The following is a 26,269-nucleotide window of genomic DNA, read 5'->3' as shown; positions in this document are numbered from 1 at the left end:
ATATCAAAGTGATAGGAATAGCCATTTATTCTTAGAATAAAATTTTTTTATAATCTTTTATTTGACAGGTAGAGTTATAGACAGAGAGAGAGAGAGAGAGACAGAGAGAAAGGTCTTCCTTCCGTTGGTTCACTCCCCAAATGGCTGCTACAGCCGGCACTGTACTGATCCGAAGCCAGGAGCCAGGTGTTTCTTCCTGGTCTCCCATGTGTGCAGGGGCCCAAGCACTTGGGCCATCCTCCACTGCCCTTCTGGGCCACAGCAGAGAGTTGGACTGGAAGAGGATCAACCGGGACTAGAACCTGGTGCCCAGATGGGATGCTGGCGCTGCAGGTGCAGGATTAACCAAGTGAGCCACAGCGCCAGCCCCTTAGAATACAGTTTTTACAAGATTAAAGGAATAAGTTACCTGCTCACTCAAAGTGACTGCTTAAAAGCTCTTAGATCAGATTGAAATTGTGTCTTTGGAGGTATCTCTGGAGGAAATCCTGTTAGTCCCACTTTGAAAAAAACAGACTTGAGAAAATAGACACAATTACTTGTGGGAACTTTTAAATTATCTCTTGATATCTTTAAATATGACTTTTTTGGGGTGCTTAAAATTTTGCTCAATTTATACAAATTTCATGTACATTATTATTCAGCAAAAATTGACTCTGACCAATAGACTTTGTCTGGCAGTGATACGACTATGAAAAAATCCTGATTAAGATAAAATGTCGTAACCTTCTATCTGAATAAAACAAAAACAATTTATCCTGCCATTCCTAGATATGTAAATATTTCATTGTTTTTTATGAAACAGAAAAAATCAAGCATAAAACAGATTTGGATTGAAATTTGTAGCAAAATATGACAAGACAAAGCAGTTATCTACTAATATGTGTAAATTTTAAAATTTAGCAAACTAGTGCTCTTTAGTAAGATTCAACATGAGCAAAATCTACCTTCCTTTTAAAGTTTTTCTTATTTGTGGCCTTTCTATACTTAGTAATGCCATTAAGCATTATTTTCTATGGTGTTCCTTAAATAATGTTTTAGAGAAGAGGAGAAAGCTGTTTCGATGTAAACTTTGTGATAGGGATCACAAAGACAAAATGAGTAAAGAAATGTTTCACAAAATATTTATGCGAAATTCTTATAGTTTTAATTTTTCACTTTTAATTTTCACGATCTAAATGCCTAGTACTTGATTTTGATGTATTTCTGAAAATTAGATTGTTATTTTGTGTATGTATTTCACAATTGACATTTCCAACCATTTAGATTAAGTTTGAGTCAATTAAGATAATTCAAAAGTTATGTCCCCTGTTGAGTGCTTGTTATATTGTATTCAAAATATTATAAACTCTAATTCCTTTGTCTAAAGCAGCCCCATTATTCAAAGTCCTATCATTCTAGTTCTCAGTGTATTGTTAGAACAGTGAAGATAATGTCAATGTTTTAAAATATTATTGGGTCTTGGGGCTGGTGCTGTGGCCTAGCAGGTAAAGCTACCGCCTGCAGTGCTGGCATCCCATATGGGTGCCGGTTCAAGTCCCAGTTGCTCCACTTCAATCCAGCTTTCCCCTGTGCCCTGGGAAAGCAGTAGAGGATGCTCACCACATGGATTTTAGCCAACTTCATAGCTTTTACACCAATCAAAATCATTAAAGCCCATCTCTTCCCTTGTCCCTTCGTCGAATCTCTACTATTTAATGTAACACGTAGGCCACCTTGAGTTAGTCTGGGATATAGGGAGGTAAAAGAAAGCAGTAGTGCTTGGGCTCCTGCACTCATGTGGGAGACCTGGAAGAATTTCCTGGCTCCTGGCTCCTGGCTTCTGAATGGCACAGCTCTGGCATTTTGGCCATCTGGGGAGTGAACCAGTAGATGGAAGGCCTCTCTCTCTCCCTCTCTCTCTTTGCCTCTGCCTTTCTGTAACTCTGCCTTTCAAATCAATAAATAAATCTTAAAAAATATTATTAGGTCTTAAATCTTCAGTGTGAAGATAAAAATCCCCACTTATTTTTTTTTTTCACGCCCCTCTCTGCTTTAATGTGCAGCAATCAAAGGAAAAGAAATTTCATCCCAGGGCGGGGAAAATCCCCACTTATTAAGATGATGGTGTTGGGGGCTGGAGCTGTTATGTAGCAGGCTAAGCCTCCATCTGTGGCACCAGTATCTGATGTGGGTGCCAGTTTGTGTTCTGGCTGCTCCTTTTTCAATCCAGTTCTTTGCTTGTGGCCTAGGAAAGCAGTAGAAGATGGCCCAAGTGCTTGGACCCCTATACCCATGTGGGAGACCAGAAGAAGAAGCTCCTGGCTCCTGGCCTTGGATTGGCCCAGCTCTGGCCGTTGTGGCCATTTAGAGAGTGAACCCATGGGTGGAATATCTTTCTCTGTGTCTCTCCCTTTATCTGTCCCTAACTCTGCCTCTTGAATGAAAAAAAAAAAAAATGATGATGTTGTACACTCTGTATTGATATCTTGATTCTAACAGTTTTGCAAATATTTTGCTCAATTGCTTTTAAATGGCTAGCAAATTTGGTAATAATAATTTTTGGTTAAAAAAAGCAAAAAACATAGAGATCAAGAGTTTCATAGGGTTGTTGATACATGTAAAATATGTATAGAATTTTGTTCTACGTGATAATAAATCTAAGTAGCAATACTGATCTATCAATCTGAGGAAGAAAAAATTCCCAAGAAGTAGTTTTATTTTGTTTTGTGTAAAATAGAGAAAATCTGAAATATGCAGCATGGATTTGGCAAATACAGTGATACAGTATGAGATCATTTTAAAATCAGTACTCATTTTTTGTCAGTGGTGTTATACTGCCTTACTAAATAGACTAATAGAATTTATATAGTGTCATGGAATTGACAGGCTATTTTATTATTCTCTGAGTCAAACATGGATACATTCACTTATGGTGATATTTATGAAAAGTATTTTGCAGGGGATTGTATGGTGTCAGCACCAAATTAACATGGCAAATCTAGCTTTTAGAAAACCCAGTTTGAGTTGAGTTTTATGAACAGCTTTATCTTTTTGCTCACCATGTGAATTTTAGCCGTTTTTCATAGCTTTTACACCAATCAATATCATTAAAGCCCATCTCTTCCCAGGTCCCTTTGTAGAATCTCTACTATTTAATGTAACACATAGGCCACCTTGAGCTAGTCTGGAACATGGGGAGGTAAAAAGTACAGCAAGCCTATTTTTTCAGTAGGAAACCCAAGACAGAAATCCATAGAAATATAAGGACAAATGGAATAAATTCCATTAAGTGGTGTGAAATAGCTAGACACCTGCTGAGGAAGGAGACCTGACTCTAGGGGAATCTGGGAAAGCTTTTTGGAGGAAAGTAACTTTTCGGGCATTTTTTAAAAAATTGTATAGGACTTGGATGGGAGTGGATGGATGTTATGAACTTCCCAAGTGGGAGGCGTCATAAAAGTCAAGATTCAGAGTTGAGAAAAGTAAAGGTTTTGAGTGGAGAATTACAATAGCTCCTTTAGTACCATACGTGATTTATGAAAGAAATTGAGGGAGGAAGTGGAAAGGCTGGGTGAGGGGCATTTGGAAGGGCTTTGGACTTGACATCAGGGTGAATATATCCTATAGTCCACAGGGAGTCCATTGGTCACTTCTGATAGAATCATTTAATTAGAACAGGGACTGGGAATTGAGCTTTAGCACAGGGTAAGGTACATTGGAAGGTTGGGTTGGAGAATAAGTTTCTGATTGGTTTTTGCCTCTGTCTTTAAGCTTGTTGCCTTATGTGTTGCATCCTCTTGTGGCCAAGGCATGCATCACAAACAAAGTTAACATGATCACTGCCAGCTACATCACACCAGCGCTAAAAGAATTGGAAAAGAGGTAAGTTTCAATCAATTTCAACAAAGGATATGAATCTATGGCATTGTTTTTAGTTTATATCCAATATTTCCTCTTGCTACCTCTTACAGTGTGGAAGATGCTGGTATCACAGTCATTGGTGAATTAGGTTTGGATCCTGGCCTTGATCATATGTTGGCAATGGAAACAATAGACAAGGCCAAGGAAGCAGGAGCCACGGTGAGCCCCCCTCCCTTTTTAAAAGATTTTATATTTGTATTTGAGAGTTAGAGTTACAGACAGAGACAGGGAGAGACAGAGAGAAGGGTCTTCAATCTGCTGGTTCACTAACCAAATGGCCACAATGGCTGGAAGTGAGCAGATTTGAAGCCAGAAGTGTCTTCCAGGTCTCTCACGTGGGTGCAGGGGCCCAAGCACTTGGGCCATCTTCTGCTGCTTTCCCAGGCCATTAGCAGAGAGCTAGATTGGAAGAGGAGCAGCTGGAATACAAACTGGAATACTATCTCTCTCTCTCTCTCTCTATATATATATATATCTCCCATATGGGATGCTGGTGCCCCAGGCAGAGGCATAGTCTCCTATGCTATAGCACCAGCCTCAGGGTGAGCCCCTTTATACCTAAAGATCTATTTATGAAAATATCCAGAAAGTCTAATTTTTTTAGATATAGAAATAATATTTCTGTAAATTTTATTAGTGATTCTGCTGTATTATAGTTCATAAATTGCCTAGAGATTCCAAATAAATTTCTTTAAAATGAAAAAATAGTTAAACATGTCCAAGTTTTAGGCAGCAACCACATTTTTGATAAACAGAAGCTACTATGATATATTGACTTAATAAAAATTTCAGATTTCTTTGGAGATTCTGTATTAAGGTTTGACTTTTAAAAGTGAGGGAGGGGGGCTGGTACTGTGGCACAGTGGGTTAAGCCACAGCCTGTAGTGCCAACATCCCATGTGGGTGCTGGTTCAAGTCCCAGTTACAGTATTTCAAATCCAGCTCCCTGTTAATGTGCCTGGGGAAACCGTGGAAGATGACCGGTGTGCCTAGGCCCCTCCACACATGTAGTAGACCTGGACAAAGCTCCTGGCTCCTGGTTTTAGCCTGGCCAGGCCCTGGCCATTGAAGCCATTGAGTAATGAACTTGAAGATGGAAGATCCCCCCCGACCCATAATGCTTTCAAAGAAAGAAAGAGAGAGAGAGAGGGAGGAAGGGAGGAAGGAAGAAAGAATCATTTTTAGAAAAATGACAGAGAAAAGCCTTTGAAATACCATTAATCTGTTGATGTATGAATATTTTACACATGACTACCATTGAATATGTAAATATGATGTTCAGATTAAATGTTTGAACTTTTTGAACATATGTCATCAAATATCTACATTGAGTACAAAAGTCAGTAGACTAAGCAGAATTGACCTAACACTGCCTTTTGAGGTAAATTTTTTCCTTTTAGTAGTTGTAAAATATAATTGTTATTTTATTGAATGCTACTTGAGTCTGAAGATGCATTTTTGAAAGCTTTAGTTACTTCAGGCAAGAAAAAAACTGACAAATTCACCTCATGTCATTGTCCTCAATTAACTACTTCGATTCATTATTCTTCTTAATTTGCTGATTCTTTTATTTACAGATTGAATCTTACGTTTCTTACTGTGGTGGGCTTCCAGCCCCAGAACATTCAGACAACCCTTTGAGATATAAATTCAGCTGGAGTCCAGTGGGAGTCTTGATGAACATAATGCAGCCTGCCACCTACCTACTCAATGGCAAGGTGAAGGGGACCATTGAAAGCTCCAGTGATTCAAACAGCCTAGAAAGTCCACACTCTTTCCCTGATATGAGGGCCCTGTGATAGTGGCTGTGCTGGCTGTTTCCCCATTGTCCCTCCTTGGGTATTTCCCAGTGTATATTTTCTGTTCCTTGTAGTGTGGGCTTTTCATGGTTCCCAGCTCATTCTTCCTTCATGGCCTTGATGCAAGCTCTTTCTACTATTTGACAGTTCACTTGTCTACTTCTCACACATGTAAATAATAGCCGTCTTTTGATTTATTTAAGCATGCTAAATGTTTACTAAACAGCTACTATGTGTTGAACTTTGGGCAAGACATCAAAGGCTTCCACAATTCCTGATTTCAGAGAACTCACAGCTAGATGACTGTTGACTCTTGAAATGATGAAGTGTTTGGTAGGAAAGGGAAAGGAACTGATGGGTAACACTTTAACTCAACTTCTGGGTAACAGAGCATAAGAATTCTCTTGAGTTTAGTATTATTTTTAGCTTTTTCCAATGATGAATCCATGGCTCAGAAAGAATGTCCAAGGTCATTGGCTGGAATTCAAATTTAGGCCTAACTAATTCCAAAGCCATTTCTTTTCCTTGTCCTAGGTTGTTTAATGACAGAAAATTAGAAACTGGAATAAATAACTATAATCCAATGGGAGAAGTTCCAAAGTATGCCAGTTGCCAGTGAAATAAAGACTGAGGGCAGTTGATTTAGCTTTGGAAGAGGTGAGGGACGAGGGAGAAGGAAAACTACTGGGGAAGAGGGTATGCTTAGCCTTGAAGGGTAGAAGATGCCAGCCAGGCAGGGTACTGCCATTCACAACACAACTGGCTTAAAATAAAACAGGTATAGGAAGCTCAGACAACTCAGTCACAGCTCAGTAGATCACAACAGGCAAAGCCAGTATCCAGATCACAGCTGTTTGACTTCCTCATTTATGCTCTTAACCAAATGAAAAACTCTCATACTGAGGGAAGCATGTGACAAGACCGATGAGGGTGCCTCTTTGAATTGTGTGTCCCAGGCACCACACTTGCCTCACCAAGTTCTGGACCTGATGAGTGACATGATTAGATATGTGTCTTCACAGGGCTAGTGTGGCTTCAGTATTGTGAATTCTCAGTGTATCTGTGCATCTTCATGTATTTGGGAATAAAATGAAAGAATTCTTTATAAAGCAAGATAAATGTTTTTATCAGCCAGGGTCTTGGGTGCTTATGATACAGTGAGGTCTACAGACTTTGGGGGTCACCAGGATTGCTTAAAAAGTGTGGATGCCTGGACCCCAGCCTCAAAGATCCTGGTTCACCAAGGTTTAGAGATTTCTGAAATGTGCAGCTCAATTGACAACAACTGAGTTAATGAGGACACAGCTGCGCTGAAAAGCACTGGTAAACGCCTCAGATTGATGCTGGTAAGAAGCAGGACTGGTATCCCTCACAATGCTACCAAAGACCAGGCCAGGGACAAGGTCTGCAGGATACCAGGCTCCTCTGTGTGATGTGAGCACTGGTGTTCCACGCAACTCCCCAGTTCTATGAATCCTAAAGGTTTGGGCCTGGATCTCAGCTGTTTTCTGAGCACACATCCTTTTCTGTGCTGGGGCCTGTCCTTTCTTGTGTTGCCATCCAAGTGCTCCTTTTTACCTCCTGCTCTCTGGGAAATGAGACTGGCCCAGGACTGGCATAAAGTAACACTGAAAGCAGGACAATTTTGTGGTTGAGTTGGACAAAACGCCTACCTTCAAGAGACTGTATAATAACTGATGAGATGCTAACAGTGAGAGGATCAGTGGAGTGCAGCCTATGTAACAGAGAGCGGGGGCTCGGATGCCAGCAGGCCTGGTCTTGTGCCCTTGCTCTGCCATTGCTGGAGGATGAACTTGGGGTTCCTGGTCTGAAGAGAAGAACACTGCCAGGTGTTCCAGGGTTCTTGCAGTGTGACTCAGGGAGGTCACAGAGATCACGAGCTGCTTCACAGTAGCTCACCAGGCTTGCGTGCGTCAGGTTGTTTCAGTCTCCAGCTGAATTAAATTGGTGGTTGTTTTCAGGTAGTAAAAGTCATTTTTTTTTTTTACTTGTAGCTTTCCTGCTTCCATCTTGACCTTCTTTTGTATAAAGGAGTGCTGTGTGCATGTCTTTGACACGGTGGAGGATTCAAAGAAAAAACATAGTGCTTCCTTTTTCTTTGCTAAAATGATACTTTTCTCTGCTAAAATGATATTTTTCTTTGCTAAGATGATATTTTTTCCAAGGTCTTGTTTGAGTTTCCTCTTGTAGATGGAGTTTTTCCTGACCACTCCAGTCCTGTTCACTCTTCTTTTGTCTGGACCCAATTGAATGTCAGACACTTTGATGTCTGAAGATGTTCTGGGTGTTGTATTATTCAGGCAGCAGTTCAAGTGTGCCAGTCTGTTGCCCAAGCCAAGTTGTTAAGCTTCCCTTGTCCCTCTACTTGCTCTGCTACCATTGCTCTTTGCAATGAAGCAGCCCTTGAATAATTCACGGAATCCTAATGGGGCAGCCAGAGAACCTCTCTGGATTCTGCTTGGAGTTGAAGCCTTAAACTTTTCCAGCAGCTGGGCCAATCTGTGAATTGTGGTGTATCTCTTCATCCTATGTCCTTGCCATAGTTTCCTGCCAATGGTATCCTCCTGATTTTTTTTTCTTTTTTTCTTTTTTGACAGGCAGAGTGGACAGTGAGAGAGAGAGACAGAGAGAAAGGTCTTCCTTTGCTGTTGGTTAACCCTCCAATGGCCGCCGCGGCCAGCGTACTGCGCTGATCCGATGGCAGGAGCCAGGTACTTCTCCTGGTCTCCCATGGGGTGCAGGGCCCAAGCACTTGGGCCATCCTCCACTGCACCCCCTGGCCACAGCAGAGAGCTGGCCTGGAAGAGGGGCAACCGGGACAGAATCCGGCGCCACGACCGAGACTAGAACCCAGTGTGCCGGCACCGCAAGGCGGAGGATTAGCCTAGTGAGCCGCGGCGCCGGCCCTCCTGATTTCTAATGTGATTCTTAACACATACACATACTCGGAGCCAGTGGCCAGCCCTCTCAGCCACCCCCTGCCCTGAATTGGTAACATATATTCATGCCAACATGGCACCTGAGAGCACCATGGCAGGGATTTGCCCTCATCTCCTTCAGTGTCTTCTTCCAAACTGCCCCAGCGAGACATATTCATAGCCTAGGTAAGACCTGCACTTGCTCTGCAAACGTAGCTTCAAGACAAGTTGTCGAGCTCTCTTTGCTAGGCCTTGCTGCACCCTGACTGCAGGCCCCAGCCCCTCCCTTGTAGGAAGTCTCTCCCACTGCCTGTGGCCATTCATCACACAGTTTTCAGGTGGCATGCTCTGCCGTGCCGTCCTATGTCGCTGTTCTTCTCCAGACACTAATCCAGAAATGAGCCTAATTAGGAGGACAGTATGGTAGAGCAGAAAGAACATGAAATTGGGGCTTGAAAGACCTGACTTAAAATCTGCTTATGGGTGATTCTCCCAATCGCAGTTTTCACCTTTGAAAAATGCATTAGTTCATGGGTTACAGGCAGTGTGTATAGTGCAGCCGGGACAGAGTGGGCCTGAATAAGTGACATCTATGTATTTTCTGTTATAATATATAATCATATCTGTGTGATTCCATGTTTGTTTTTAGTGATCAAATTTATTGTGATGACTTGAATATTTGTTCTAAAACACATGACAGTGATGCTCAGTGGTTAGATGTGTGTATGTGTGTGTGGGTAAGTGAAGAGTTAGACTTAGAAGCCTGCAACCTGTCACAGTGAGTAATTAACCACTAATTCTGCAGGGAATGAGTCTTGGGTATGAACACTGACAGGGCATAAAGAAGCACATATTCCCTATGAAACAGAAAATATATCTTTCTGCCTTTATCCAAGTCATTAATACAGTGTCAAAAAGGGCTTATTAATGAACTCCATGATATGCTACTAAAGATACAACTCTGAATTGATGTCACATGTCACTTGGGGCCACATTGCCTAGCAGTCTGTCAATCTCTAAATGAATCATTATTGTTCAGCTTACATTTCCTGGTTGTGTTCATGATCAGTGTATGAACCAGCTGACATATTTCTCGTTGGCAAGGTGCCAGAATGTCATGGTATTTATGGAATTTTTCTTTAACTTTTCTCCCTGATCTTCAAACAAGGAAATAAACCTTTGAATTGCTGTAGGTCACAGAAGTGAGACGAGTGTGGAGACTAAATTTAAGTTAACTTGTGCCTTCTTGATTCGATTTTTTAAAGTCTAGAATCCTATCAGAAGAAATGTGTGCTCAAGAAATGGTAGATAAATGGTCTGTCTGGAAATGTACTTGTATACTGTGAAGTCCAGAAGGGCTTAAGGGAAATTAAATCAAAAGCTTCCGGTTCACACTCTTTCATTTTAGAAGGCATTTAGTGCCCGGCAAGTGAATCCTGGTCTAAAAGGACTCCAGTGGTCCCCACAGTGCGGGCAGTATTCTCCTGTCCTTCTAGACTGGAGCCTCAGGCAAGGAACACACAGAGCCATCTACAGTTAAACTACAGGGATCGGGATCGTTATGTTTGATGACTCCTTCAAGGGAATTCCTGTAAATCCACCTTAAAGTCCTATATCAGACCCCTGTGCAGTGTTGTTTTGTGCAGTTTTAAAGACATGAGCAAAAAAAGGTGTCCAAAGGCACAGTCAGGACAAAAATCCAGTCCAACCAGTGGCCCCAACCAGAATTCTCAGCTCTGATTTTATCTTCCAAGATGCTTTCTGTTATCTCAAGGACAATCATAAAGCTCACAAGCTAAAATAAAGTTTAGTCCTTTCATTAAAATGAAAAAAACAAAAAGCTTTATTTATCTTTGTGTGTGTGTGTGTGTGTGTGTGTGTGTGTTGGGGAAAGGGATAAAGAGAAGTGCTGAGAAATCAGATAAGCTTGAGAATTGGGGATTTAATTCCATACAATCAGGGGGAGCACTTATTTGAGTTTTGCTGTTTGTTCAACGCATTGTCTTGTGCAGGGGGAGCTGCTCTCTGCTGCCCCTTCCACTAACACCTCCCGTATGTGTGTTCCCAACATATGCCAGAGGTTTGCTACTCTAGGCTGTGAGCTCTTTAGTGTTGCTCTAGCACAGCTTCTGGAACTTGGTAGATATTCAGGAAACGCTTGTTGAAGGAATAAAGGAGTAAATGCAATGCAGTAATTTCTCTTATTAATCACTCTCTCTTCGTTCTTTCCATGATTTGTGTGATTGCTGGCACATACACAGTAGGTGCTCAAAATATGCTGGTTATGTGAATGAAGTGTACAAGAGTGGTAGCTGGTGTGGCATCCAAAGGGCATAGGGTAAAGAAAAATTGACAATATACTCATCATTTGATCGTATAAGTCTTTAAATGAGTAGCTGTTACATTTGGCTTATTATTTGTCTTTTTTTTTTTTTCCAAAACAAACTCTGTTGGGACATAATTCACTGCCTTTTTACCTGGGAGTAAGAAAAAAATTTTAAAAGACCTTATATTAGGAGAAACTTGAAAGTGAGGTTTGAAAGCTTGGGAGAATGATGGCCTTGTGAATTACATTCGTGGAACAAATTGAATATGGGATGTGGATTATGATGGTTTCATTAAACATTTTTCCCTGAGCACAGTTGCTTCTTTTTGCAAATAATGCCGATAAACCCAAGGGGAAGAAGCGGTTGTAATCACACCAGTGCCTTTTTGATGTTCCTCAGGTTGTGAACGTGGCAGGGGGAGTCTCCTTTCTTGATGCAGTTACTGCCATGGATTATTTCCCAGGATTAAACTTGGAAGGCTACCCTAACAGAGACAGCACAAAATATGCAGAGATTTATGGCATTCCATCTGCTCACACTTTGTTGCGAGGGACACTGAGATATAAGGTAAGCATCTATACTTTTGTATTTTTAAATTTCTAAAAGCCATTATTTGAGAAAGAGAGGGAGAAGGAGATGGAGGAGAGAGAGAAAGGGAGAGAGAGAGAGGGAGAAAATAGAGAGCTCTCTTGTGTTGGTTCACCCCCAAATGCCCAGGCACCCCCAATGTGGGATTTTCACTGCTAGGCCAAACATTCGCTCCTATTACTACTTTTGATATAAATGGTACATAGAATTAATTTTCTGGAGTAATCAAAATAATTGAGATGCTAAAATAAGTTGGAGCCTATTTTCTCAGGAAACTTGTGAGTGACTGTTTTAAGAGACCCAAATGAAAATAGCAGAAGAACTTGTTGACTGGTTAGGAGATGGGGCAGGCAGAGGACCAGCTTCAGGCTGAGTGACATTTGGGGAGCAAAGGACCACACCAGGACCCCACGTCTGTTCGCCTCTCAGCAGTTCCTTCCGGAGTTACAGCAGTCTCAACTTCCACACAGTGGCACCATCCCTGGCTTCTTAGGTTCAAATCCAGTGGAGATGAAACACTACATCATTCTAACAGTTGAATATATACCTTTGTCTTGTTAGCTGGTACTGGTCCCTGAGGTTAGTGGGATAAAATGTGCCGGTCGGCTTTGGCATGCTGGGCACATCCCTAGAGCTGAAGGTGGAGTAGCATCCCTGGAAAAACGTGAACTGAACTGGGGAAAAGGAGTGGACTGAAAGGGGCTTCTCCAAAGCAAATCTGACAGATTTTTAACCACAAAACAAAGAGTGCATTCTAGAAACCTAAGTACCGTGTTTACTACACATTTATGAATCAGGCAAGAACAGTTTTAAGTATGCCTAAATCAAGACAACCAGTGTAATGATTTCCTAGCATTGCTGATTCCCACTGGCTTGAAAGAACAGAAAGGCATCCACTCACCATTCAATGTCTGAACTCAGCTGGGAGCAGGGTTGGCGCCTTCAGTCACACACATCAGATGAGCTCTGTCTCCCTCATCATGGCACCTTCTTCCATATGTCTCAAGTGTCCTCTGCTCTTCTGGTGTAGGATGAGTCATCGGCTTTAGGGCCTGCCCTAAGTCCTGGTTGGTTTCACATCAAGTCCTTAGCTAATTTTATCTGCAATTATCAAATAAACTCACAGTCTGCAGCTCTGGAGGCGACAACTTTGGGGGAAGGGTGCCGCAGCTAGCATCCATAAAAAACATGCACCTTCAAGAATGAGCAATCTGCTTTCAGGGCTGGCCTTGTGGCACTGGGTTTAAGCTGCCACATATGTGATGCCACAATGCTGGCATCACGTTTCAGTCCCAGCTGCTCCACTCCTGATCCAGCTCCCTGCTAATGCTCATGGGAAAGCAGCGGAAGATGGCCGAAATTCCTGGGCCCCTGCCACTCACGTGGGAAAGCTGCCTGGAGTTCCAGGCTCCTGGATCCAGCCTGGCTTAGCCCTGGTTGTTGCAGCCATTTTGGGAGTGAACCAGTGAATGGAAGATCTCTCTCTCCCCTTCCCTCTCCCCCTCCCTGTCCCCCTCCCTGTCCCCCTCCCTCTCCCTCTCCCTCTCTCCCCCTCTCCCCCTCTCCCTCCCTCTCCCTCCCTCTCCCTCTCCTTCTCCCCATCCCTCTCCCCCTCTCCCCCTCTCCCCCTCTCCCCCTCTCCCCCTCTCCCTCTCTCCCTCTCTCCCTCTCTCCCTCTCTCCCTCCCTCTCCCTCCCCTTCTCCCCATCCTTCTCCCTTTCCCCCTCCCTCTGCCCCTCTCCCCCTCTCCCTCCCTCTCCCTCTCCCTCTCCCCGTCCCTCTCCCTCTCCCCCTCCCTCTCCCCTTCCCTCTCCCCCTCCCCCTCTCTCTTCCCCTCTCCGCCTCCCCAACTCTGCCTATCAAATAAATAAATAAATCTAAAGAAGAGAAATCTGCTTTTAGCTACATCTGTCCTGTGAGGTTTCCTAGGGCAGAGAGGTGATACTGTGTGTTATCTATTATTCACTAATTACTTTTTTTCCTGTGTTATGTAAGGATCCTGGGACTGTCAGAGATGGGCTCTTTTTGTTCTCTCTTACCTTCTTTTTTTTTTTTTTAGATTAATTTATTTATTTGAAAGGCAGAGGCAGAGAGAGAGAGAGAGAAATCTTCCATCCACTGGTTCACTCCCCAGTTGGCCCCAATGGCTGGAACTGAGCCTATCTGAAGCCAGGAGCCAGGAGCTTCTTCTGGGTTTCCCATGCGGGTGCAGGCCATCTTCTACTGCTTTTACAGGGTGTAGCAGAGAGCTAGGTTGAAAATGGAGCAGCCAGGACTTGAACCTGTGCCCATATGGGTGCCAGTACTGCAGGAGGCAGTTTTACCAGCTATGCCACAGCGCTGGCCCATCTCTTACCTTCTGACATGCTGTTATACCTTTGCCTGGGGCTTGTGCCCCAGACACCTACACTATTTCCTTTGGTCTGCTTCAGACCTGTTCTTTATGAGTCTCCCTATACCATGTGAATTAAATGACCAATCCCTCAGCAAAGGTGCTTCCTATTCCCCTTCACTACATGAAGTGGCAGCAGGATCCAGTGGACACTTGGAGCAGTATTCATATGTGAAAGAGATTAGTTCCACAGTGTTGATGTGGGAATACTGGCCTCTGGCTTGCCTTGTTTCTGTCCATTACTAGTTCTGATTTATTCCTTTTCTCATATATTAAAATTTCATTGTACTATTTAAGGTATACAATATGATGTTATGGGATGCCTGTAGAAAGTGAAATGGGTTCTACATCGATCTAAATGAACATAACCATCTTCTCACATAGTTTTTGTGGTGAGGACAGCTAAAACCCAACTACATAAATCCCAACTACAGTACAGTCAAATACCTGTGGTCCTCACAGTGTACATTAGGGCTCTACATCTGCATCCTGCATACTTCCTACTTTGCATCTTTTGACCTACATCTCCCCAAAACCTCCCTTTCCGCAAATCCCTGGTTACCATTTTTTATTCATCTGCATATTTAACTTTTTTTTTAAGATTCTACATATAATAGGCCTCATGCAGTATTTTTCTTTTTTGTGTCTGAGTTATTTCACTTAGGGTAGTGGCTTCCAGGTCTATTCTCCTACTTGTTCTAGAAAAAAAAAAAAAAAAAAAGACAACCACTACATCTCCTAACCTTTAGAATACATTTATGGGCACTTAGCATTTACTTTTCAGCATCTTTATTTGTATTTTTATGTGCATTTTTATTGCATCATATAAAAGATTATAAGTTCCTGGGGGACAGGTAGATATAGTTTTGTGAATTAATATCCTCCTCATCCAGCAATCAAACTAGACATCAATGAAAAATATCCTGTGGAGATCTCGAAACTGGTTCTTTCATAGGCCTTTAGGCACAGTAGAAAGTCTAGCCTGAGTTGATGCCACACCAACCCCAGCTCTGGCAGGTTTCTTTAAAATTTTTATTTATTTATTTGTTTGTTTTCAATTTGTTTCACAGAGAGAAAGATGGAGAGATAGAGCGATCTCCCATTTGCTGGTTCATTACCCTTAATGTTCCAACAGCCAGGGCTGGGCCAGCCCAAAGTCAGGAGCCCAGAATTCCATCCAGGTTTCCTATGTCAGGGGGGCAAGCACTTGAGCCAACATCCGCTGCCTCCCAGGTGCATTAGCAGGAAGCTGGATCAGAAGTGGAGGTGCGGAAACTTGAACCCGTCCTCTGATTATGAAATGCAAGTGTCCCAAGTGGAGTCTTCACCACTGTGCTAAATGCTCTTTTTTTGTATCCAGTTGTTGGTATTTTGTGATAGCTTATAGTATAATGTTTTGCCAAACAGGAAGACCCAGGAATAAAATCTTTTAATGATTTAAGACTTGAATAAAACTCTCAAGATTGTGTATGAATGAGTGTCATCTCTATAGAATCTCTCAGAAGGAAGATATCTCAGTGTTCATCTCTATGGTGTCCCAATCCTAGGCAATGTCAGAAACCCTCCAGTGATCTGACTGTTCTTTGCAATGTCAGGGAGGAGAGGCTGTCTTTCACATATGACAGGGAGACTTGGCCTGTCTCCTTCTCTGACTGTCATATGCATGGCCTTCTAGACCCAGCTTAACAGTACTTGTGCATGGAATCTTTCCTAATTCCTTCTTCTGGAGCTGTGAATTTCTTCTTGTTGCCCCCATGCAGTGTGTTTGCCTCTGGTATAGCTCCATACTGTTCTAGGTTAGTCGTTGGTGGTCATGCATTTTTGCTCATCTTGTTTCAGGGATTACTTGACTTGTCTGACCCTTCTCCTGGGCTGCAGTTTTTTCTTGGGTGAGGACTATGCTTTTTCATCTCTGTAGTTTCAGCCCCTGGCACAGATTTGGCATATGGGAGCAGCATGCTAAGCCTTATAGATTAATGAATATATAAAATAAATTAATTTCTAAAGGTCACTATAAAACCCTATTTCTGGGATTAAGAAATAGCTCTGAAGTCAGTATTTTAGATGTTGGATAAAGGAATTCTCAGCACCTGTCAGAACCTGGAAGTCAGCTGAGGGTGTTCCTTTTGTTTCTCCTCTTTGAAATCGACTCACATTGAGTTAGCATGTACAAACCTGATCCTTTCATTAGCAACCTTTGAAAGGTTTAAACGATATCACCTTGGAGAAATGTGGGAATTTCTAGTTGATCACACATTTCACACAGTGAAATCTCTGGTGACCACAGGAACTTTTAAAATTTTATTAACTTTGTTGCTTCCCAAAGTTATTTCTCACACTTTTCACTTTCTCCTTCTCTCTTACACTCTCTCTCTTCTCTCTCCCCTTCTCTTTCCCTCTCCCCTTTCCTTCTCCATGTCTTCCTCTCTCTGTCTCTGCTTGCGCAGTAACTGCAGCAGCTACAAACTTCCTTGTTTTAGCCCTCCCGTCCCTCTGTGGATTTGCATACAGGAGAAAAATCTCTTGTGTTTTTACTTTACTTCATTGGTCAGTTACAATTCATTTATCAATATTTGTTCTCCTTCAGTAGACTGCAATGTGGGGATGTTGGAAAATGGGGTGAGGGAATAGGGTTGAAGGATAAGTATACACAACTACTGTGTGTACTGTGTGTGTATATATATGTATATATATATACATAATATATATACACATATACATGTGTGTGTATATAATATATATACATATATATGTATATATTATATATATAACTTCCCTGCTTTTTATACATGGAATCCAACAGCTAAAAAGATAATTACAATTGTGTCAATTTCCTTTATAGAGATGTATACAAAATGCTATGGGCATACAGAGAAGAAGGGAGTACTCAGTTACCTAGGGGGTCAGGAGATGTACTGGGCTGGATCATAAGGCAGGAGTCAACATTTTGTAGGTGGAGGATGCTGGCCAAAGTGTTCCAGGCATGGGAGCAGTGTGTAAGGAGGCCCTGGTCCCTGGAAGATCACAGTACATTTGGGGAATGGTGTGAGGTGGAAACCGTGATTGGAGTCAGATTTACGCTATGGATGTTGGAGGACACATGAGAAAAATCTGATTCCTACCCCTCCTCCTGCTCCTTATATGCTTAAGGGTATTTTTTAAAAAGGTTTATTTTGTTTATTTGAAATGCAGAGTCACAGACAGGAAGAGAGAGAGAGAGAGAGAGAGAGAGAGCGAGCTTCCATCTGTTCATTCACTCCCCAAATGGCCACAGTGGCTAGGGCTGGGCCAGACCAAAGCTGGGAGCCAGGAGCTTCTTCTGGGTCTCTCATGTGGAAGGAGGAGCCCAAGCACTTGGGCCATCTTCTGCTGTTTTCCCAGGTGCATAACCAGGGAGCTGGATCAGAAGTGGAGAAGCTGGGACTCGACCATATGTGATGCTGGCATTGCAGGCAGCAGCTTTATCAGCTACATTACAACGCCAGTCCCAGGGTCGTGGCTTTTAGTCAATAGAATGGATTATTTGCTTTTGAGGGGATATCCTTATAATTTCCTCCTTCCATTATAAGAAAGGGCACACCTGGCTGTTCTATTCAATGATATTTTGTTGAGCCGACAGCTTATAACACATGGGGGAAATTTGCCCTTATGCCAACAGGAGAATGCAGAAGTAGAACACTCAGTTTTGCAGGGTCTCATATAAACCAGTGAAATTGTTATGACATGACTGATCCCAGTTTGAGCTTGGGGTGGTTGTATCCACATCAGCAGTACAACTATTTTTACCCTGTTTTCTAAAGTAGTTATGCGGATAGATCCCTCTTTTCATTTTCAAAAAAGGTTTAACATTTTTTTTTCTTTGAAGATAAGAGTTTCATACACTGCTTTAAAATTCTTATTTCAGGGATATTCCAAGGCTTTGAATGGATTTGTGAAATTGGGTCTTATAAACAGAGAAGCGTATCCTGCCCTTGAACCTGAGGCCAAGCCTCTCACCTGGGTGAGTGACTGCAGAGAGCTGTGCTGCCTCCTTGCTCTTCTGAAATGGGCAAGTGTGAACTGCTTCGAACCAGCATAATAACTATGTTCCCAAAGTTGCTTTTATGAAATGCATGGTTTGTTTATCTTACATAAAAGGTTTCTGGGGGAAAAAAAAATCTAAATTAAAAAAAGGAGCCCATTCTGTAGTGGATGTGCAGGAAGATAAAGCCACACCTCAGAGTTCCCTTTCCTTTCATTGTTATGGGTGCATGGAAAGGACCTGGGGAAAACAAACCAGGCCTGTTTTTTTGCAGTAACTCCTACCATTTGGTTATTTCCTGAGTCCTGAGCAGAGGTGTGCTGGTGTCTACACGGAGCTCTGGGATCTCCCAGTTGTCTGAATGATGACCTGGGACAGATGATATGTGGCTCAGGTGATGTGATAACCCAGGAGACATGTGGGTGCATCATGGATTTGGATTCCCAATCTTCAGATCCCATTAATCCTTTCACTCATCCATTCAGAACCATAAGGAATTCGGGTTTCAGTTACTGAGTTTATGCCCGAATCTGTTACATCAAAACCGTAGGGTGTCAGGGTTGGAAGAGACTTTGGAAATTTGGAACTGAATGTGAAGTGGAGTTTCTGCTAACTGCCAGGAATTGACTCATCACCATCTTGTCATTCAATTTAAACAAATATGCTCATATTCCAGTAGAAATACCCAAAACATAGCTCACAGAGAAAAAGACCTATATATTACTAATCCCATACAATTTTCCAAAAAAATTCCAAAAGAAACTGGTATTCTTGCTAGCTAGTTGTTTTTTATTTCAGTTTTTGTTTTTGTTAGTGTATATCCGTGAACATTTTCAGTCTATGTTTTACCTGTCATAAAGTTACTTGTTGGATTGAAGTGAAACAAATATTTGTTGAGGCAACTGAATTGGGGAGATCTGTGCAGGCATTTTTAGGGATGTCCCTGTGTCTTGGTGACTATCATCTAAAACAGGGTTGATAGACTTCTTTTGTAAAAGACCAGATTGTAAATATTTTAGACTTTATGGGCTAGGCTGTCTGTTGGAACCACGAAGATAAGTAATGCTACACATAAATAAGCATGATGCATTTCTTTTTCTATTTTTTGGATGCATTTCAATTAAACTTTTATTGAAAAAACCAGGTGCTGAGCCAAATTTGGTCAACCAGTTTGCTGACCCTTGATCTGGAGCTTAGCTTTTCCTTTACAATCCTGGAAAAAGTCTTGTTTAGAAATTAGAAAAAAATGCAATAGCCACTGTTGAAGGGGTCTTACTTTGAGATTTTATTACCTGCAAGGTCTTTCTCAGCTCTTGAATCTATAAAAGAACTTTAGTTGCTACTGACAACCATAGTATCAGGCCCCTTCCACTTTGTCCTGCCCCAAATTGACTGCTTCTCAGAGAGCAGTGAAGAATAGGTGAATAGCTGTTGGTGTATCTTCAAAGGAAGAAATGTGCTGTTAAGTGTAGGACCATCTATTTAGTGCTGAGTTGATGTTACGACCCATTTTTATTGTTGAAACCTCATTCTGGAATATGATACATCTACTGACATGTAGGAGCACAAACATGTGTATATGTATTTGCTGTATATGCAGTTTTCTGTTAGTATAATTTAAAAATTTGAGGTGTGTTTAAGATTCAATGTCTTAATGGGATAGCTTATAAGTTAATTTATTTTTTGCTTTATTAGGGACTTAGAGTTTTTTATCTTTATTTTTCTAACCAGAAAGAACTCCTCTGTGACCTAGTTGAGATTTCACCCTCGTCCAAGCATGATGAGCTGAAGGAAGCTGTTCTTAAGAAACTAGGAGGCGACAGCACCCAGATGGAGGCTGCTGAATGGTAAGGCACCTGCCACTCAGCTTGGAGCTGGTACACTGGATCTACCACTATTTGGTCCTTTCTAGTCAAGAAAGGTCAAAGATATAGGCAACCATTTTGCATTTGTCTTTGACTATTTTGGTTCTCCAGTGTTGATCCATTATAGATTACCAAGTACCACATTCATGTGGGGGATAAAAAGGAAAAAGAGAGGAACTCAGTGGCAATTATGATTGGGGAAATACTTGTTTTGAAACACTTTACCATCCAATTTCCAAGCACAGTGGGATATTTTTGCTTTCATGTAGGAAATTCTCTCCGTATTTTCCCAATTACTTCAAAACTTCCATTTACATAATTGCTATTCATTATGCTGACATACTTAATGTGGGAGAACTAACCTGTAAATTCATCTAAAAATGCTTTGTAATAATGTGAACTTATATTTCATTCTCTCTACTGTACTATAGGGAGCCATGCCTGGGGGAATCTGGGGATGATTCTAAAGGTTGAAACATTACTATTGTCATCTTATAATTAAGATACTCATAGATTGGAATGTCACCTTATGATTCTGCTCTTTCAAGATAACATTTTTTAAAAGATTTATTTATTTATTTGAAAGGCAGAATTACAGAGAGGCAGAGAGAGAGAGAGAGAGAGAGAGAGAGAGAGAGGTCTTCCATCTGCTGGTTCATTCCTCAAATGGATGCAATGGCTGGAGCTGGACCTATCAGAAGCCAGGAGCTAGGAGCTTCTTCCAGATCTCCCATGTGGGTGCAGGGGCCCAAGGAATGGGGCATCTTCAACTGCTTTTCCAGGCCATAGCAGAGAGCTGGATTGAAGTGGAGCAGCCAGGACTAGAACTGGCACCCTTGTGAGATGCCAGCACTGTAGGCAGCAGCTTTACCTGCTAAGCCACAATGCCGGCCCCTCAAGATAAAATTTAAGGTTATCTTTTCTGCTTTTCCAATTGAGAGCACACACAGGGCTTGAACTAATGCAGCCATCTGTTGCACTTTTCAGGTTGGGCTTACTTGGAGATGAACAAGTTCCTCATGCAGAGTCCATTGTGGATGCGCTCTCCAAGCATTTGGCAATGAAACTTTCCTATGGTAGGCCATGGGGTGTTGACTATTTCTGAAGAATAACAAGATAGAGTCAGTGCAACTAGAGAATTACACTGCAGGCAGGAGCCAAACACTCCTTGGGGAGGTGCAATGCTAGCGAAAGGGCACTTAGTCTGTTTTTCTAGAGGGAAGAGTATGAGAATCTCTTCTTATTGTCATAGGTAAAAATGAAGTTGGGTAATATGGGAAAGGGAAACAGTGGTTTTATCTTTAATTTTTAATGCATTAGAGAAAATACTGAAGGGATATTTTTGGAAGTGAAATGTGTGGTATCTACAGCAGTCTCTTAGTATCTGTAGTCAGGCTGACCTGAACAAAGGAGTGAGACCAGTGTTATACTTTTCTTGAGTTTTTCACTTGGTCTTCATGTTGAAAAGCCCTGTGGATAGTTGTATAATGACTGTGTACAATGAGAAAGGACACTTCTGAGAGCAGAAGGGGAAATTCAATATTTGAGTTGTAATGGTTGTCACATTTTAAAATTTCTTTATTTTAAGGCCCTGAAGAAAAAGATATGATCGTGATGAGAGACAGCTTTGGCATCAGACATCCTTCTGGACACCTAGAAAGTAAAACGATTGATCTTGTGGTTTATGGAGATGTTAATGGCTTCTCAGCCATGGCTAAAACTGTGGGGTTACCCACTGCCATGGCAGCTAAAATGTTGCTTGATGGTAAGTTTTATGCACTTGAGGGCTGAGTCTATTTCTATACCATCACCAAGTCACTCAGTGCATGGATATATAATAATTACTCTGGAACACAACACTTATGGGTTTCACTAAAAGTGAGCTGTCGTAGAAGGTTCCAGCACTTGTGGGTTATCGTGTGGTGAATAAGGAACATGGGCTTTGGAGTTAGACCTGATTTCCACTCCAGCTCAGTATCACGGTGGCTCAATGATGCAGGGTACACGTTTTTCAGCACCCTGGAGCCAGGGTCTCCTCGTCTTGAAAGTGGGTGCTTATATGTGTCAGCTTTTCATTATTATAATGAAATATCTGAGATAAGCTACCTAGGAAGAAAAGAGGTTTATTTAGCTCACTGGAGGTTTAAGTCCAAGACTGGTTGACCCCGTGTGTTTGGCCTCTGTGAGGACAGCAGCCGGCAATGCCAGAGCATGATTTGGTGTAGAGGAATGATCACGTGGTGAGCCAGGAACCAGAGATCAGCGGGTCCAGCTCAGGCTTTTGTAAGCAACCTCTCCTGAGAATTTCCTTCTGAGGGCACATCCCCAGTGACCTCAGGACCTTGAATGAGGCCCACATCCTAAACGCCACAACTGGATTCAGTTTCCTCTCTTTGGGGTTTTAAGTCCTCTATGATTTAAGGAACAAAATCATATTTAGCCCATAGAAGTATTACCATCCCTAGTTCACATTTGTGTCTGTGTGTTTGTGAAACTTAAGTCATAGAGCGTGTCAAATTCCTACCCCCATAAATGGTCCTCCAGGAAATGCAAACTCTCTTTACTTGGTTTTTGCAATTTTGGGAGTGACAGCTCTGAGATAGCAGGGGATATTCACTGATAGATCCTTAAGAATAGAGACAATACTTTATTAATCTTCATATCTCAGCACTGAATAAATATTTCAGACTATTGATGCCCCCTTGAACTTTCCATGGGATTACACCTATATACACCCACCATAAGTTAAAAATTAGTTAAATAAAAAATGCATTTTCATAAAACTAACCTATAGATCATTCCAGCACAGCAACACAGTTCATTGAATCATCTTGGTTGTTCACCCTCCTGGTAACAACTGCTGATGCCTCACATCACAGAGAGTATTGTGTGCATATTGTTAGCCCAGGAACATATCAAACTTTAAAAATGTGAGGTACAGTTTCCCCTGAATGCATATTGTTTTTGCAGTGTTGAGAAGTTGAAAAAGCATAAGTTAAACCACATAGTGGGAAACTTCTGTGAGTCAGTTCACGTTTTGAGTCTCCACTCTCCCCTTAAGATTCAATAAGTATCACCTCTGTATAGAATCCTTTATTTGACCCTTTTGAAAGACTGAGGAGGGGGTAGAAATCATGATGGCATATAACCATGAAATAATGAGAAAACTTATCTACAATGACATGTCAGCTAATATAAAATTAACCTGGATTTAGTTACTGAGGAACCCAGTGAAGAAGTGATCAGGCATGGGGTCATTGCAGCCTTGAAGCAAAGTGTATGGACTCAATAAAGAGCCTTCTAGTAGGTGACGGTGCTCACATAATCAGGGTGGCTTCACTTCACTCTGTTGGTGTAATCCCTGTAGCAAAAATAGCACCAGCCAGTTAACAGACCAGTCAGGCTTCCTTTCTTCTCTTTCTTCTCTGTCCTAGCAGTAATGAATGCAGCTAGGTGTACAAATTCTGACACTCTTTCTAAATCCAGCTGTGTTTTCAATCTAAAACCTACCCACTGTCCTTACAGAATGTTGATCAAGTAATCATTTAGCAGGGGACATTTAAACAACTAAAAAATGCCCATTCCTCCAACAGCCTACTGACTGAGTTTACTGTGGGGTGACACCTTCCATGTGGTGACTCTTGCTGGGGAAATGAAGCTTCTATACCGCCTTTGAAATGGTAATCACACATTTATGTTCCTCTAGGTGAAATCCAAGCCAAAGGCCTGATGGGACCCTTTTCAAAGGAGATCTATGGACCAATACTGGAGCGGATTAAAGCAGAGGGCATTATCTATACTACACGGAGCACAATCAAACCATGATTGGGAATTATATTTTGTTTTCATCTTCCCAGGCAACACAGCTCTAATCACTTGCGTGACAAAGATGCTTGTCAATGTGCTATTTTATAAAGTATAAAGCACAATGTATTTTGATTAAGTCAATATAATTATTTTTTTAAACATAAAGCTTTATTTTAATATGAAAATGTTTTGAATAGGAGGTGCCAGTAACTACCAGAATTTAATAATTCTATGTATTTTTTCATAAGCATGTGAAAGTGGTAGTGATCATGCTATTTGTTAATTTATTGTGTCACTTTTTTCTTACAAGAACACATTTTCTAAAATCAGAGATGCAGTTTTACTTTTTTGGTTACAAAAATGTCATCCCTTAGCTATACTTTTGCATTTTTCAAATTGATTCTTTTTAGAGTCCTTTAGGTTACTTATTAACAAACCTTTACAAAGTGCTATTTAATGCCTTTTTAGTAAGGTTACAATTTATTTAGTAAGTATTTTTCTTATAGTTTTCTCTTGAGTTTATGGAAAAGGGACTAAATAACATTAAACTCAACTCACTTGATCACCTCATAAGGCATAGTAAAAGTATTTAACAAAATCAAACACCTTTTTGTAATAAGAGGCCTCAATAAACTAAAAGGGAACTTCCTCACTCTGAAAAAGGCATCCGTGAAAAACCCAGAGCTTGCCTCATACTTGATGATGAAAGACCAAATGATTTCTCCCTAAGATCAGCAAGAAGGCAACAGTGTCTGCTCTGAGCCTTTCTGTGCAGCTTATACTGGACAGTTAGGCAAGAAAATGAAATAAAAATGATCCAGGGTGGAGAGGTAGAAGTAAAACTCTACCACAGATTATGTGCTCTTATTCATAGAAACCCAAAGGAAATCCATAGAAAATCCAAAGATACACTCTAAAATAAAGAATTAATAAATGAATTCAGCAAAGTGTCAGGACACATTAGTGTTTAGAAACTGATTGTCTTTTTTATATAGTATCAATAAATAAACAAAGAACAAAAAATGATATTATGAGAGTGATTCAGTTTTCAGCATCATCAGGAATAGGATAGTAATAGAATTGTGAGTCTAGAAATAATACATTTATGTCTAAAAGGTGCTAAAACAATTCTGGGGGAGGATATCTTTTCTATCAAATGGTGCTTGGAAGTCTATAGATATACATGCAAAATACTGAAATCAAATCCTTACCTCATACCACATATAAAATTTAATTCAAAATGTATTTTTACACTAAATATAAGAGCTAAAACTGTAAAATTCTTAGAAGAAAATGTAGGTGTCTTTATGAACTTGTATTAAGTACTGCTCTCTTAAATATCACTCAAAACACATGTAACAAAAGAAAAAAATAATTCATCACAGTCATCAAACTTAAAACATTTTGTGCTTCCTAAAACACCATAAAGAAAGGAAAAAGACCCACAGAATGAGAGAAAAATGTTGTTGATCTTATATCAGGTAATGGAGGAACTTCTATACAGAATATAAAAAGAACAGTTGTAACTGAACAATAAAAAGATAAATAACCTAATTTTTAAAACAGACAAGGGATCTGCATTGACAATTCTCTAAAGAAGCTATCTAGGAGGCCAATGAGCTCATGCCAAGATTCCCAACATCATTAGCCAGAAGGGGCATATAAATCAAGTGGATGAGATACCACTTTACCCACAAGGACGGACCTAATACAAATGATTACAACACATACTGGTGAGGATGAGAAATTGGAACCCTCATACCCTACTGATGCATACTCAGGAAAAAAATGAAAACATGTATCTACTCAAAAACTCATGCAGAGATGTTCCTAGCAGCTGTATTCATAATAGCTAAAAATAGAAACAACACAAATGTTCAATGTTCATCAATGAATAAAGGAATATATAAAATGTGATACATGCATATGTTGGGATAGTAGCCAGCCACAGAAAAGAAACAATGCGTAGATATTGTCTACAACATGGATAGACATTGAAAATATGCCAAGTGAAGGAAGTTAGACTCAAAATGCCACGCCATTTTATGATTTCATCTATATGAAGTGTCTAGAACAAGAAAATTTATTTATGTGAAAAGTAGATTAATGATTGCCCAGGACTGGCGGGCTGGAAGAGGAAGATGGAGTGACTACTAATGAGTGTGGAGTTTCTTTTTGGAATAATAAAAACATTTTAGAGTTGACTGTGGTAATGGTGGCACCACTGTGGATATACTAAAAACCACTGAATTGTATAATTTGTGTGAATGTTATGGTATGTGAATTGCACTTACATTGTTATAAAAACAAAATAACAAATAAAATTTGCTCCTTTGGGAAATAACTTGTCTTTAGAGATATAAATTGTTTCTTTTACCTTCATGCATTTTGCTCATATCTCATTGAAACTAATTCTGCCTTTGAAGTAAACAGGTGCTAAACTTGGGGTATATAACAATTGAGAAAGCATTTTATGTTTTATTTGGAATGGGTCAAAATGATTAAGGGCTGGCCCATTCTATTATAAATAATATATGTACATCAATAATCCAAAATAAGTAAATACATTTTTGGGCCAGCCCTGTGGTGCAGCAGAATAAGCCGCCATCCTCAGTGCTAAAATCCCAT

At 40.9% G+C, this 26,269-nt stretch overlaps 1 protein-coding gene across 5 annotated transcripts in view; it reads left to right on the top strand.

Moving 5' to 3' along the window:
- The window catches only part of AASS (aminoadipate-semialdehyde synthase), an 84,528-nt gene extending 58,543 nt beyond the window's left edge, over window positions 1–25,985 (top strand). For all 5 annotated transcript variants that reach the window (XM_017342716.3, XM_070071261.1, XM_070071260.1 and 2 more), the window contains 9 exons: window positions 3,754–3,864; window positions 3,954–4,062; window positions 5,481–5,621; window positions 11,368–11,535; window positions 17,853–17,948; window positions 19,701–19,816; window positions 20,822–20,910; window positions 21,423–21,599; window positions 23,541–25,985. In XM_017342716.3, coding sequence (XP_017198205.2) covers window positions 3,754–3,864; window positions 3,954–4,062; window positions 5,481–5,621; window positions 11,368–11,535; window positions 17,853–17,948; window positions 19,701–19,816; window positions 20,822–20,910; window positions 21,423–21,599; window positions 23,541–23,659 — 1,126 coding nt within the window. In that variant the 3' untranslated portion in view covers window positions 23,660–25,985. The remainder of the gene's footprint in view (window positions 1–3,753; window positions 3,865–3,953; window positions 4,063–5,480; window positions 5,622–11,367; window positions 11,536–17,852; window positions 17,949–19,700; window positions 19,817–20,821; window positions 20,911–21,422; window positions 21,600–23,540) is intronic.
- The last annotated feature ends 284 nt before the right edge of the window (window positions 25,986–26,269 follow it).

The sequence above is a fragment of the Oryctolagus cuniculus genome, chromosome 3, assembly GCF_964237555.1.
Source record: "Oryctolagus cuniculus chromosome 3, mOryCun1.1, whole genome shotgun sequence".
Lineage (NCBI taxonomy): Eukaryota > Metazoa > Chordata > Mammalia > Lagomorpha > Leporidae > Oryctolagus > Oryctolagus cuniculus.
The sequence above is the reverse complement of the archived record's forward strand: the minus strand, read 5'-3'. Positions and strand labels throughout refer to the sequence as shown.